The sequence below is a fragment of the Felis catus genome, chromosome B3, assembly GCF_018350175.1.
Source record: "Felis catus isolate Fca126 chromosome B3, F.catus_Fca126_mat1.0, whole genome shotgun sequence".
In the NCBI taxonomy this organism is placed as follows: Eukaryota; Metazoa; Chordata; class Mammalia; order Carnivora; family Felidae; genus Felis; species Felis catus.
This window is the reverse complement of record NC_058373.1, coordinates 97,322,579-97,336,321: the sequence shown is the minus strand read 5'-3', so window position 1 is coordinate 97,336,321 and position 13,743 is coordinate 97,322,579. Positions and strand designations below refer to the sequence as shown.

The 13,743-nt window shown below is 42.7% G+C and overlaps 2 protein-coding genes across 4 annotated transcripts; one reads left to right on the top strand and one right to left on the bottom strand.

The window, feature by feature from the left end:
- Positions 1-1,960: 1,960 nt before the first annotated feature.
- DNAAF2 (dynein axonemal assembly factor 2) lies at positions 1,961-9,527 on the top strand. Of its 3 annotated transcripts, none has more exons than XM_045059882.1 (3): positions 1,961-4,266; positions 7,314-7,460; positions 8,685-9,527. In XM_045059882.1, the coding sequence occupies exons 1-3, from the start codon at positions 2,542-2,544 to the stop codon at positions 9,186-9,188; spliced, it is 2,376 nt and encodes a 791-aa protein (XP_044915817.1). In that variant the 5' UTR covers positions 1,961-2,541; the 3' UTR covers positions 9,189-9,527. The 3 variants fall into 3 exon arrangements, with proteins under 3 accessions (XP_044915817.1, XP_003987663.2, XP_044915819.1); XM_003987614.5 differs by having other exon boundaries at positions 1,963-4,371; XM_045059884.1 differs by having other exon boundaries at positions 2,979-3,104.
- On the bottom strand, positions 9,100-13,682 carry MGAT2 (alpha-1,6-mannosyl-glycoprotein 2-beta-N-acetylglucosaminyltransferase). Its single transcript, XM_006932851.5, has 2 exons — positions 13,541-13,682; positions 9,100-13,250 (listed from the first exon to the last, which is right to left on the bottom strand). The coding sequence occupies exon 2, from the start codon at positions 13,194-13,196 to the stop codon at positions 11,856-11,858; it is 1,341 nt and encodes a 446-aa protein (XP_006932913.1). The 5' UTR covers positions 13,197-13,250; positions 13,541-13,682; the 3' UTR covers positions 9,100-11,855.
- Positions 13,683-13,743: the final 61 nt, after the last annotated feature.

The window sequence follows — 13,743 nt, the reverse complement described above, 5'->3', positions numbered from 1 at the left end:
ACATTACAGTCAACAGAAATTTTCCAAAGTGATTAATCCAAAAGATACTTCCAGCATACTAGAGTGTCAGTTGCTTCACATCCTTGGAGCACAATGATTTTGTTTTGTTCCAGTGCCTAAGCCATCTAAGCAGTAGGTGCAGCAACTGTGCACTAAATATCTGTTCAAAGAATGAATCTGAACTTACATGGCATTTAAAGCTGTGGCCTTGATTAAGATCATCTGTGAAGAGGGACACTTGGATGGCTGTCAGTTAAGTGACCAACTCCTGGTTTCAGTTCGGGTCATGATCTCACAGTTCACGAGTTTGAGCCCTGCATCAGGATCCACGCTGACAGTGCAGAGCCTGATTGGGATTCTCTCTCTTTCTGCCGCTCTCTGGCCCTCTTCCTCTCAAAAAAAAAAAAAAAAAAAAAAAAAAATCATCTGGAAAGAAATACAATTTTTTTTAATGTTTATTTATTTTTGAGGGGGGGCGGGGAGATCATGAGCCAGGGAGAGGCAGAGAGAATCCCAAGCAGGCTCCATGCTGTCAGTGCAGAGCCTGACACGGAGATCGATCTCATGAACTGGGAGACGATGACCTGAGCTGAGACCAAGGGTCGGACACTTAACTGACTGAGCCATCCAGGCGTCCCCTGAAAATTCAATTAGGTAACAGGGCTGATGAACAAACTTTTGGTGACTCCTACAGTTAGAGACCGGGCAGGAGAGAACAAGCAGAGGAGGAAAATGGGAGAGCATGAAGTTCTTCAAGAATAAAGTAGGTTTCAAGGAGGGGGCAGTCAACTGTTTTTGAATGCTGCCAGGAGATTGTAAGATGGGGGCAGAGGCTGGGAAAGGAGTTAGATTTTTGGTTATTTCAAACCGGAGGGACTTAAACATTAAATCATTCACATTGAGACCTCATATAGATAACCGGATATAGGAGTCCGGTGTTTAGAACCTGATATATAAGCCTGGTATTTGTGAGTGTAAATGTATTTGTGAAGGAGAGAATGTAAATGGAGAAGAGACAGGGTTCCAGCCCAGAAGCATTTCTACTGCAAAGCGGAACAGAGGCAAACATTTACAAAACATGATACAGAGTCAAGTGTCTCACGAGGTAGGAGAGAGACTTGGAAAGTGTGTTGCCACTGAGGTAATGCCAACATTAACTGTGTTAAATGCTGAGGACAGTTTCAACAAAATGAGAACAGAAACTAACAATCACTGGATTTAATAACTGCCAATTAATAACTACCTTAGTCAGTAAATATTCTTCTAAAACATCACTTTGAATGACTGCACAGAATCCCATTGTATGGCAGTAGCTAAATCCGCTCACCCAGTCTCATTGTTGGAATTCTTAGATTCTTCCCAAACCTTGACAATTATGGGTAATGTTGCCTTGACCACACTCTTAGATTTGAAATTGCTAGATGAAAAAAGTATGTATGTTCTCAAGGTTTTTGATATAGCTACCAAACTACTCTCTAGAAAGGTTTTATTAAATTCTATACCACCCCAAGGAAACACAGTAATTGCAAAAACTGCCTTTGCCATTTTGATCAGTGATATATGGGATCTTACAGTTGCATTTTTGTTATTAAGGTCCTGGGGCACCTGGCTGGCTCAGCTGGAGGAGCAGGTGACTCTTGATCTTGGGGTTATGAGTTCCAGCCCCACCCTGGGTGTGTAGAGATTACAATCAATCAATCAATCAACTTAAACAGTCCTGAATGTTTATTGCTCATTGGTCATATACGAATAGCCTGCACATATCTCTTGCCCCAAATGTGAGTTGTTTATAGGGCAAACTGGTGATATATCCAGAAATCTGAAATGTTGGTGTAAAGTAAAAAAAAAAATGTAGATAAGCTTAAGGGTACCTGGGTGGCTCAGTCTGTTATAGTGGGACTCTTGGTTTCGGCTCAGATCATGATCTCAGGGTTGGTGGGTTCCAGCCCCCCAGTGGGGTCCACGCTGACAGCACAGAGCCTGCTTGGGATTCTCTCCCTCCCTTTCTGCACTTCCCCCACTTGCTCTATCTCTCAAAATAAATAAATAAACTTAAAAAAATGTAGATAAGCTTAAACTGAATTACAGCTTGCCAGTATACTAGCTAAGTGACGTTGGTCAGGTAACTTCTCAGGTCCAATAGTCTTTGTGAAATGGTGATCAGGTCTACCTTGAAGTGTTGTGAACAATAACTTACATAAATACTGGAAATTACAACAATTATTATGACAGTTATTCTGCATAAGCAATTGCACCATGGCACAGGAATCTAAAAATGCAGTATGTAGAGTAATTGATTGATTTGAAGAAACTAAGAGGCTATTTGCGGCATTTCCACCATCCCACTCCAATTTCTGCCCCTCCTCCCGGGTGCTGGTAGTGTCACTATGGCAACGACCACGCGCTGCCGCTGCCGTAGGCTCCGTTCTCTGGCGGTTACCGAACTCCGCCACCACCCCACTCTCCGCAGACCAGCGACTGCACCGCGCGTCCCGACCACCTGGTCTCCCCTGGCTCGAAGGCCAGGAGCCACGGGGCAGGATGGCCAAGGCGGGAGCCTCTTCGTCGCTGGAGGACTTGGACCTGAGCGGAGAAGAGGTCCAGCGGCTCACCTCCGCCTTCCAGGACCCGGAGTTCCGGCGAATGTTCTCCGAGTACGCAGAAGAGCTCACAGACCCCGAGAACCGGCGGCGCTACGAGGAGGAAATCACCGCGCTAGAGCGTGAACGTGGAGTGGATGTGCGGTTCGTACACCCGCAACCTGGCCACGTGCTGCGCACTAGCCTCGACGGGGCGCAGCGCTGCTTCGTGAACGTGTGCAGTAACGCACTGGTGGGCGCGCCCAGCAGCCGACCCGGCCCTGGGGGCGCGGCGACCGGCAGCCAGTGGTCCCTGCCCTACAGCCTGGCTCCCGGCCGCGAGTACGCGGGGGGCCGAGGCACCCGCTACACTGTCTACGACGTAGTCTTCCACCCAGACGCGCTCACGCTAGCCCGGCGCCACGAGCGCTTCCGCCAGATGCTGGACGCCACGGCCCTGGAAGCCATCGAGAAGCAGTTCGGCGTGAAGTTAGACCGCAGGAATGCCAAGACTCTGAAGATCAGGTACAAAGGGACTCCGGAGGCCGCCGTCCTGCGCACACCCCTGCCCGGGGGTGTCCCGGCCCGGCCCGAAGGGGAGCCGGAGAGCCCTCTCCCCGATTTCCCCTACCCCTACCGGTGCCCGGCGGTGGCCGGGAACTCTGTGGTCCCCCAGACCCAGGCGCCCTCCCCTCCGGAGGCGGTCCTGCAGCCCGCCCCCACAGAACCTCGCTACAGCGTGGTGCAGCGCCACCACGTGGACCTCCAGGATTACCGCTGTTCCCGGGATTCGGCCCCCAGTCCGGTGCCCCGGGAGCTGGTGGTCACCATCGAGCTGCCGCTGTTGCGCTCGGCCGAGCAGGCGGCGCTGGAGGTGACGGGAAAGCGGCTGTGCCTTGATTCAAGGAAGCCTGACTACCGGCTGCGGCTCTCGCTCCCGTACCCGGTGGACGACAGCCGCGGCAAGGCGCAGTTCAACAAGGCCCGGCGACAGCTGGTGGTCACGCTTCCCGTGGCACTACCCCCAGCGCGCCAGAAACCCACGGCGGAGCCGGAAGAGCCCGTCTACGCACCCGGAACTGACGGCGCGGCGTGCCCTTCCGCTCGCGAGGGGGAGGCGGGCCCGGCAGGGGGTTGTGCCGGGATTGGCGGCCGGGAACCCAGGCTCCCTGGCGCTGCGGATGTACAGAGCACTAATCAGGCCGCCGCTGTGGAGGAGCTTGTCTCCCAGCCCGAGGAGCGGGACTTGGACGAGCAAGCTGTGTGGACAACGGGCATCGAGGAGGAGCCGCCTTCCGTAGCAGGGAGCTCACCTGGGGACGGTGGAGGAGGCTCCCCTTGTACTTCATCTGGGGACCTTGACAGGGGGTCTTCTGCAGGAAGAGGGAGTGCGCGGGGAGGTCTCAGTGTTGAGACGCGCGTGATCGGGGAAGGTGTTCCATCTGATCGAGCCATGGGTCGTCCCGGGACGGGCAGCAGGGAACCATTGTGTCCTCCTTTGCAGTGTAATCAGGATGAAGAATCCCTGACTCTGCTAATTCAAGTGCCTCGGATCCAACCGCAAAGCCTTCAAGGGGATGTGAGCCCCTTCCGGTACAAATTGTGCTTCTCCACCCAAGACTTAGTTTATTATTCTTTCTTTTTGCAATTCGCTCCAGAGAATAAATTGAATACCAAAGAACCTGTGGTTAGTATTTCTTCAAACAATGCAGTGATAGAACTGGCCAAATCTCCAGAATGCCATGGACATTGGAGAGAGTGGTATTATGGTTTAAACAAAGATTCTTTGGAGGTAACAGTTCTTTCTAGATTCTTAATATTTGAAATATTCCATCCCACTTTTAAAATTTACTATTAAAACTGGCCCTTGAACAACACAAGTTGAAACTGCCTGGATCCACTTACAAGCATATCTTTTTTGAAAAGCTTTAAGTGTATTTTGTTAAGATTTTATTTTCAAGTGATCTCTATACCCCACCTGGGGCTCGAAATCACCACCAGAGATCAACATTAGGCTCCATTGACTGAGCCAGCCAGGTGCCCCTAAATGTATTTTCTTTTATGATTTTACTAATAGCATTTTGTTTTCTCTAGTTTACATTATAAGGACATAGTATAAATGCAAAATATGTGTTAATGGACTGTTTATGTTATCAGTAAGGCTTCCAATCTGCAGTAAGCAATTAGTAGTTAAGCGTTAGGGCAGTCAAAAGTTGTAGGTGGAGTTTTCAACCGTGGGATGGGGGGGGGGCGCCCCAACACCCCCCACCCCGCCACCCTTGTTGAAGGATTAACCGAATAAATATTGTTAAACTGAACATGAAGATCAACTACACCTCTTATGGGCGGGTACTCTAGAACTTGGGGCTGAGCATTATCTAGTTTACTCAGGATACAGTTTTCATGAATAGTATGTTCTATTGTAGTTGCTACTACACTTTCAAGGTTATTGAGGTTCTTAAATTTCAGATTCTAACCCTTGAATTTGTTAAAAGCTAAAAAAAAAAATTACATGTAACAGATGAATACCTCAATGCAAACCACCAGTTAATTTATGAGTTTAAAAAGTTCCTTAGAACTTCAAATTTTACAGTTTTTTTAAAAAAAATTAATAGTACCAAAGTACTAATTCCCAGAAATAAACCTTGTTGCAGAGTATATATTGAAAATTAACTTGCTGGTCTTGGGCTTTAACTTGCCAGAAATTTTCACTTCTTCCTGTTATTTTCCTAAATATTTGCTAATAAGTTATATTTTATGAGGGGCATCTTCTGGGAGAAGTGGTTAATTTGAAACCATCCCAAAATAGTAAATAAGCCAGGACTAGGTAAAATACTTTGTGAGAATATAATATGAAATTGACTGTTTATATCATCAGAAGGGGGACATTTAGGAAAGGGCAGTTGTTTCCTGTAATTGTTTTATTTCTTTACTCATTTTTAAAGTTTATTTAAGTAATCTCTACACCCAACGTGGGCCTTGAACTCACAATCTGAGATCATGAGTCGTATGCCCTTCTGAATGAGCCAGCCAGGTGCCCCTGTAATTGTTTTAATAAATGTAAAAATAACTTAAAACTGGGAAGAAGGCTTTAGGATAAGCAGGTGAGAGAATACTAAAGAATATATTTTAATCTAATTTTCTAGAAAGCTAACATTATTTTAGCAAGGAAATTAGACCAAAATGGGATTAGGGCAACTGTGTGTTACATCTTTGATGCCTGAAATAGATTTATTCAGACTAATTACTTCATTAGTCATCACATTTGCTAAGGCTGATGGAACCATAATACTCAATTATTCTTCTTTACACTTCACTGGACTAGGCTCTAAGTATTAAAGTAAAATTATTTTAAAATCACAAGAGTAATAGGTGGGTAGACATAGAATATATAATGATTAAATTATATGCATTATATGGAAATAATTATAAAGAGACTGGATTGTGATGGTCAAGGTCAGAATTGTTACTTTAAACATAAGTACAATATTATTTATAAAAGCCTTAAATATCCACTGGAAATTTTCCTAGAGATATAGGACCACTAAATTGAATATCTTTTATTAGAGTAAAATCAGCCATTAGAATAAGGCAAGCTTATGCAAATCCTCTATATTTTAATCATAACCATTTCCATTATAAATATTACTTTTCCTTGGGTTTACTAAAGACTAAAGTATTTGGTGTATTTTTGTGCAATTAATGTGTTTTTCCAGAGACAGGAACCTTAGAAATGCTTTTAATTGGGGAATGTTTCTATCATCAGTTATTCTGGAACTTAAAATAATAGGAATGAAATTACTCCAAATTTTTGGGTAAGATTTTTCTGTACCCAAGGTTCACTTTGGTAGGCGTTCACAAATGTAGATACTGTATAAAATAAGGGAACTTGAAACTTGTCTCTTTCTGATTTTGCCCTCCTATTTGGACCAAATAATGAACTGTGTTTATTTGGAAATTTGTTTTTATGTAAGTATTTTATTTCAGGCAACAATAAACTGATTTTATGAATTTTAAATATGGTTATCCCTTCAACACCCTAACTATATACCTATATTCATTTCACATGAATATGCACAAACTGCTTTGTGTTTGAGAGTCTGGTAAAAGTGATTTATGCATTTCTTAGTAGTAGTTTGGAAATCTTTCCTATGTCTCTTGAAATCTGTTTCATTCTTATAAATAGCTATATGCTAGTGTCACGCTGGATTATCTCAATGTGTAAAATTAGAATCTACTTCTCAAGTAAAATATTATATTTGGCTGTTACCTGGCCAAGAACTAAAACACAAACTGGTCACACAAAATTTGAATAAATCCTGTCATGTATTTTTCTTAGCTGACTCATTAGGAAGTATTCTAAAATTAAATTACATTTTATAACTGTGACTGCATTTATAGACCTAGTGGTGATGTTATTCTTATACAATATTGAGAAAAAAGAAAGAAAAATATCATTTATAAGTAAGATTATCTCAGACTGTTAACAGAGACTTAGAAAAGGAACTAGGATTTTTAAAAAGACTTTTCTTTTAGCGCCTTTGCCGTTATATGTATATACTCTTGCTACTCTTAACTACTCAATACTGTTTTCTTCTGCCAAAACAGCATAGGAGTAACATTAAACATTTAAAAGTATAATCCTGAACTGTGTTAAGAACTTTTACGAGCTGTTCTTAGATCAAATGTGTCAAGAATAATTTATGAGGCAGAATTTTTTTTCTCTTATTTTAGGAAAAGCTGTTTGTCAATGAAGAAAATGTTAATGAGGTACTTGAAGAGGAGGTCCTGAGCTCTCCATTTAAACAGACAATGTCCTTAACCCCACCATTAATTGAAGTTCTTCAGGTTACTGATAGTAAGATTCAGATTCATGCAAAGGTAAGGATTTGGTGGCTTTTGTAGAGTAGTGATTTAGGACCAGGTTAAAGCCTGACCAATATCTTAATTTTTGATTTCTTGATGTCATAACTTTAAATCAAATGTACACAGTATCTGGGAAGACTTAGGAGTAAAGACCTCTTTGTATGTATTTTACCGTGTGCCATGCACTTTGTGATTTATTTTCACACAGATCTCATTTCATCCCAAAGTAACTCTCCATTGAGGAATAGAGTGAGACTAACATTTAGGAAGTTTGAGTACCAGTCCAGGGACAAACAAGTCTTTTTGACTCTCAAACCGTGGGAAGGAGCTGTGTCATTCTGTTTGTTCATTATTTCTAGTTGAACCATAAGTTTGGTTATTTTGTAAAATTAATTAGTTAATTATATTTTAGAAAGGGAGAGAGCGAGCATGGGGGAGAGGGGCAAGGGAGAAAGCATCTTTTTTTTTTTTTAAGTTTATTTTGAGAGAGATTGCATGCACATGCCTGCACAGTTGGGGGAGGGGCAGAGAGAGAGAGGAAGAGCTGGAATCCCAAGCAGGCACCACACTGTCAGTGTAGAGCCCAATGTGAGGCTTGATCTCACGAACTGTGAGATCATGACCTAAGCCCAAATCAAGAGTTGGATGCTCAACTGACTGAGCCACCCAGCTGTCCTGGGAGAGACAATCTTAAGCAGGCCGTCTGCTCAGGGTGGAGCCTGATGTGTGGCTTTATCCCATGACTCTAGGCTGTGGAATCATGACCTGAGCCCACGTTTAACCCACTGAGCCACCCACGTACCCCTAGTTTGGTTATTTTTAGTCTTCAATATTGGAGACAGAGATAATTTAGTAACTAGCACAGTTGATTTATATATGAATGTGGGGAGGGAGTGGATCTAAAGAATCACAGAAATTCAAGAAAACTCAAGAAATTCAAGAATGACCTTATTAGAAAGACTACTAAAGGGTTGGTAGGCCAGGATTATTTTATCTTGAAGGAGATGAGGAGTCACTGGAAGGAATTAATCAAGAATTAATGCCAGGTTTGCATTGTCTGCATTATTAAAAAATAACTGGCAGCATTCGGAAGATGACTTTGAGGGGGAAGCCTGGAAATCCACAGTTCTGCAAGGGTTGTTCCCTCACAATTAAAAAAAAAAATCTATACCCAGAGAGTACTACAATTTAATTTTCTATTTGTTTCAAAGAATTCTTAATTTGTTTCTCTTGACCTAGTTGCAAGAATGTAGTAACTCTGAGCAGCTTCATGAAAAGGAAGAAAAAGTCAATGAAGGAAGTCCTGTAACTGAAAAAGAAAATATAGAACATCCTACCGCCTCAACAACTGATTCTGATTCATCTGTGGCAGTTAAAGTACTAGAAACAGACGGTTGTGGTTCAGTTGTATGCTTGCAACAAGAGTCTCTTGATGTTTCTCACATGTTATTTGGAAAGTCTCAGCAACCTGAGTCAAAAATGGAACCTGAATTTATAAAAGAAGAAAGTCCCGTTTACTCAAATGAGGAAAAAGATAATTTAAAAGAACCAGTGATAACAGAAGAGAAAGAATTACATGGAGACCATCAATCATTACTAAACGAAACAACAGTTCACAATTTACCTGGTCTTGACAACATAAAAGAAACCAATATGCAGGATGGTAGTGTGCAGTTTATTAAAGATCATGTGACTCAATGTGCATTCAGTTTTCATAATTCTTTGCTGTATGACTTGGATTAATTCTATATAATTTTAGAATTTAAAAGTTAAGAGTAAAGTTTTTTGGACTTAGATTATTTTTCTGTTAACTATTATTGTAAAACAAAGTACTTAAGAAAGTATAAAATTAAAATTTTCAATTTTGATTCTAATGGGGAAACTGGCCATATTGTTTGCATGTATAATTTATACAGAGTTTCCTTAATTATGGTGATTTTTGTGATTCCTCTGATAGATGTGTACTTTTTCTAATGGAGGGTTATTAAACATATAGTTTTAATACAACCTGTATATATTTGCTTCTGTTTGTTTTTGGCTTCTTTACCATAACTTTTAATAAAGTTTTAAAGTAAATATTCACTAAGTTGTGTCTGTTACAAAAATTCTCAAGAATGCAATTAACTGGAAATTAATCAGTATGTGTGTGTGGTGGGATAGAATCTCAAAACTATGCATTTATAAGTTTCACTAAATAGAACATATTTATGTTTGAAACAGAGATTCTTAGAAGTTTACCAACCAATATTAACGATCCAAACAATTACAATACAAATACACTGAATGAAATTTAGTATTTTTGCTTCAACTCTGTATTTGACTCTTCTCATGTCTGTCACACACAAAATACAGGTGATATAGTGATACTTTTGAAAACTGAACTTCTTAAAAAGTGTTTTTGGAAGTTACTATTGCAGTATTAAGACATTTCTTGGTCTTACAGAATACATTTATGAATATTTTTAAAAGCTTTTAAGTAATCCCTACACCCAAACGTGGGGCTTGAATTGATAACCCCGATATTGAGAGTCACATACTTCAACTGATGCAGCCAGCCAGCCAGCCTACATTTACTAATATTAGAATAATAAAAAATCTGGGAATTTGTTCCCATAGGAAAACTGTCTTTGTTGTATTACATGGAAACAAAACGGCCAGTGGTTTCTAGTTTTTCTTGCAATATCTCAAAAAGGGTAGCAGATAATGTATCTTAAATTATTAGTTTTGTGGAATAATATTTTTATTGGAGGCCAGGAAAAAATCCGAATAAGTTTTTTCTCACAAAAATTTTTAATACAGCATGAATGTAGAAAGGAAAGTATTTGTTGATCTAATTGCTGACACCAAGGCCATGAGCTGATTTATCTATGTTTCAAAAAAAGATACTAATTCAAAGGTCTGGCCCTACCTTAGTCCTGGAAATTACCTAATCTCTTTAGTCCTTTGAACTGGGGAAAGTCAGATCAGAGCACCAAAAGGTAGTACAAAACCTGGCCATTCATCCTGATTTATATTTATAACCCCTCTAAAATCTGGAACCAGATTGGGCTATGAGGGTAATATAAAGGTAGCACATAAAGTAAGAGAACTATTTGGTCCACCTAAAATGACCGTACGCATTTTTCTGCCATAATGACTCTTAATTTGATGAAATCATTTCAAAACTGTCCATTTAATACATAATTTCCCTGGGGTTGAAATGATGTCATATCTACACAGAAATTAATCTTTGAGTAATTTCTGGTTGAATGCAATTATATACTGTTAAGAGAAACTTCCACATTAAATATAGAATAAATTTTAAGCCTGTTTCCTATTATTGTGTGTGCCTTTTTAAAAAGTATGATTTCAGTTAAAATAAAGCCGGCACTAGAACATGTTTCACTGTAGCATGACTGAACTTTCTATCATTGCTGGTTCTCGAAAACAATTTAGGCTGTATTTCACTTACAAGGCAGCTTTTTATTGTTCATTGGCTATGCTTGGCTAATTTGAAAGCCAGTTTCTTCCAAAGGGAATGCATTGTCAAGAGTGGGGTTTTCTTTAATTCAAATTCAGTTGTATGATGTACAGAGGGTTCATACGAAGATATAATGCAAACTATAAAACTTCTAGAATGCCTTTACTGAATTTTGGTGTAAAGAGTAAACAAAATTTCTTCTACAAAATGATTAGGAACTTTTTTATGCAAAAATGAGTTATTTTATTTTGGCAGCACTAAAAGAAAAAAAAACCCACTGTATTTCTACATTGAGGTGAAAACAGTGTTTCAACTTTCTTATCAAATACATTCCAAAAGAAAGTGTGTTCTATGAAGGTTCCAAAGCACAGGCAAATCTTAACACAATAATACAGGAATCTGTAATACTGAAAATGTCTGTTCTGATAGGGTGTTTAACAAACATAACTTTTGAATTATAAAACCAGCGAAGCAAACCCTTCCTAGTAACCGTGTCGAGTGAAATTGGGCTTGCTCCATTAATACTCTAATGATTCTATTGTAATACTTTTTACTGTTATGACAATTTTAAATAAAGTTTGCTGTACTTAAAATAAGTTTTGAAAGTGGAAAAGTGTACAAAGTTCCAGATAAAAAGATTAAGAGATGCAATTTAAATAAAATTTCTCCTCTTTTCTTTTACTGGTTAACAATGATTACCTTTAGCTGATACAGATTGAACTTTAAAACCCAACTCCTGAAATGAAAACTTCTGTTTAAATTTTTGTCAGACAGAGAAGGAAAAGATTACTATATTTGGACATCTTTTACAAGAATTGTTTTTTTGTTTTTGTTTTTTTTGTATTAAAGCAGAAACCAGTTCCTAAACCCTTTTTATTCAATTGTTTATCCTGTTTGGACAAATATCAAAAATAGAAGACTGTCACTTTTGCTTTTGTAATTGTGATTTTTCACTGCAGTCTTCTATAACTTTTACAGAGTTCATGGTCCCTAATATCTCCCCACCCTCCATTTTTCCTAGGTGGGGAAATGGCTGCCACAAACTTCTCACTGATAGTTAGAGTGTCTGGAAACAAGTACTGTTTGTTATTATTTAAGAGTGACTCAATTTGGGCACTCTGGGTGGATGGTCTACAGGTTTTCTTGTGGTGCATACCACAGTCTCCAGCATGAAATATCCTAGGAACTTGAGGAACCAGCACTTTCCAGAATTTTGGAAGACAGGATACAGTTAAATATTGAAGAGTCCAGTCCCAGTTATAATCATCGTAAGTACAGAAAGTGTCTGTGCACTCAATCAACTTCTGATACGCATCCCGGGTCAAGGCTAGACCCATATTGTGCTCTGTGGATTTCCAAGTTTTCACATCTACCTTGTCAGCAATGCCATGGAAACTGCGACTGGCCGTATAGGTCCCCAGGGAGAGAACATCACACTCAGGACACTCTTGCTGCTTTAACTTCCACATCTTTTTGAAGACATGGTAAAAGTCTGGGGCTAAGTAGTGATCCTCCTCTAGGAAAAGTATGAGGCCAGCATAGTCTCGAAGAACTTTGACCCTTTCCCACACAAAATGCAGCTTCCACCACCAATGGTGTTTGGTTTGGGAGAACTTGGCCTCTCTATAATGGCCAAAGGAGTCGGGATACTCAGCATTAATGCATCCCATCTTCAAAGCTGCATTCTTCTCCAGGTCTCGGGGGCAATCTCTGGGGTCGCTGCCTGGAAACTCGTTGGGGTACAACTGAATGCTGAAAGGAAAGAACACCTGCAGAACCGGACAGAAATCCACCCCAGCGATCAGTTGATTGATTTCTGTCGACCAGAAGTCATGGCTAAAGATGACGAGGACGCTGTCGATGCCCTGGGCTTTCCGGAGGGAGTCCAGCAGCAGTCTGAGGTAATCGGGCCGGTTATGCACCTGGACCACCAGCACCAGCTCTCGAGGGGTCCAGGAGCCGGCCTTATCTACATTCCTCAGCGTCTGGTCGAAGTTCAGCTGGTACACCAGGGACCTGTACCGCAGCGTCAGGTTGTCCGCCTCGGGCTGCGGGGCCGCGGGGACCAGCGGAGCCGCCGACTCGTTGGAGACCCGGCGGATGCCCACGGACACAGCCGAATGGTCCCCGCCCCGGCCGCCCGCACCTCGCGCGGGCTCGGCGTCCAGCAGCGGCGGGGCGAGGGCCTCGTTTTTCCTTTGTCGCCCATTGCTGCTCCAGAGGACGAAGCCGCAGGCGGCCACCACGAGCGTCAGGATCAGCACCTTCCGCTTGTAGATGCGGAACCTCATGGTCTCCAGGGCCGGGAGCGCTGGCGGGCGGGCGCGAAAAGGAGCTAGCGGCTTCTGCACAGAAGGGGCGGGCGGGTGGCGGCCGTCGCCTTGGCCTGAGGCAGTCGGAACTGGACCCCGCGGCTGCCCTAGCTAACTCATCCCGGGCCCCGGGGGTCCTGGGGCCCGAAGGGTCTCAGCTCCCCCGCGCCGCCCGGGCTCCACACATCCTCGCCTGGCAGCTGCAGCTCGGGCAGCGGCCCCGCGGCTAGGAGCCGCGGCTCGGCATCGCCTCGGTCCTCTCCATTCAGCAAGGGTCCCGGAAGAAGCCCCGCAGCGGCCCCACCGCACTCCCGCTTGGTTACCTGCGCCTCCAGCGGCCCTGCGTCCTCTGCGCTCTCATCCTTACACGGGCCCTACACCGCCAAGACCGAGCGACGCAGCCTCGCCCCACTCCGGCGGCGACCGTTCTGACAACCCGCGACTGGCCCGCGGAGCGCCGCGGCCCTCCGGCCCACACCCCTCCGGCCCGCCCCTTGGGCCCCTGGTTGGAGCTTCCCGGACGCGT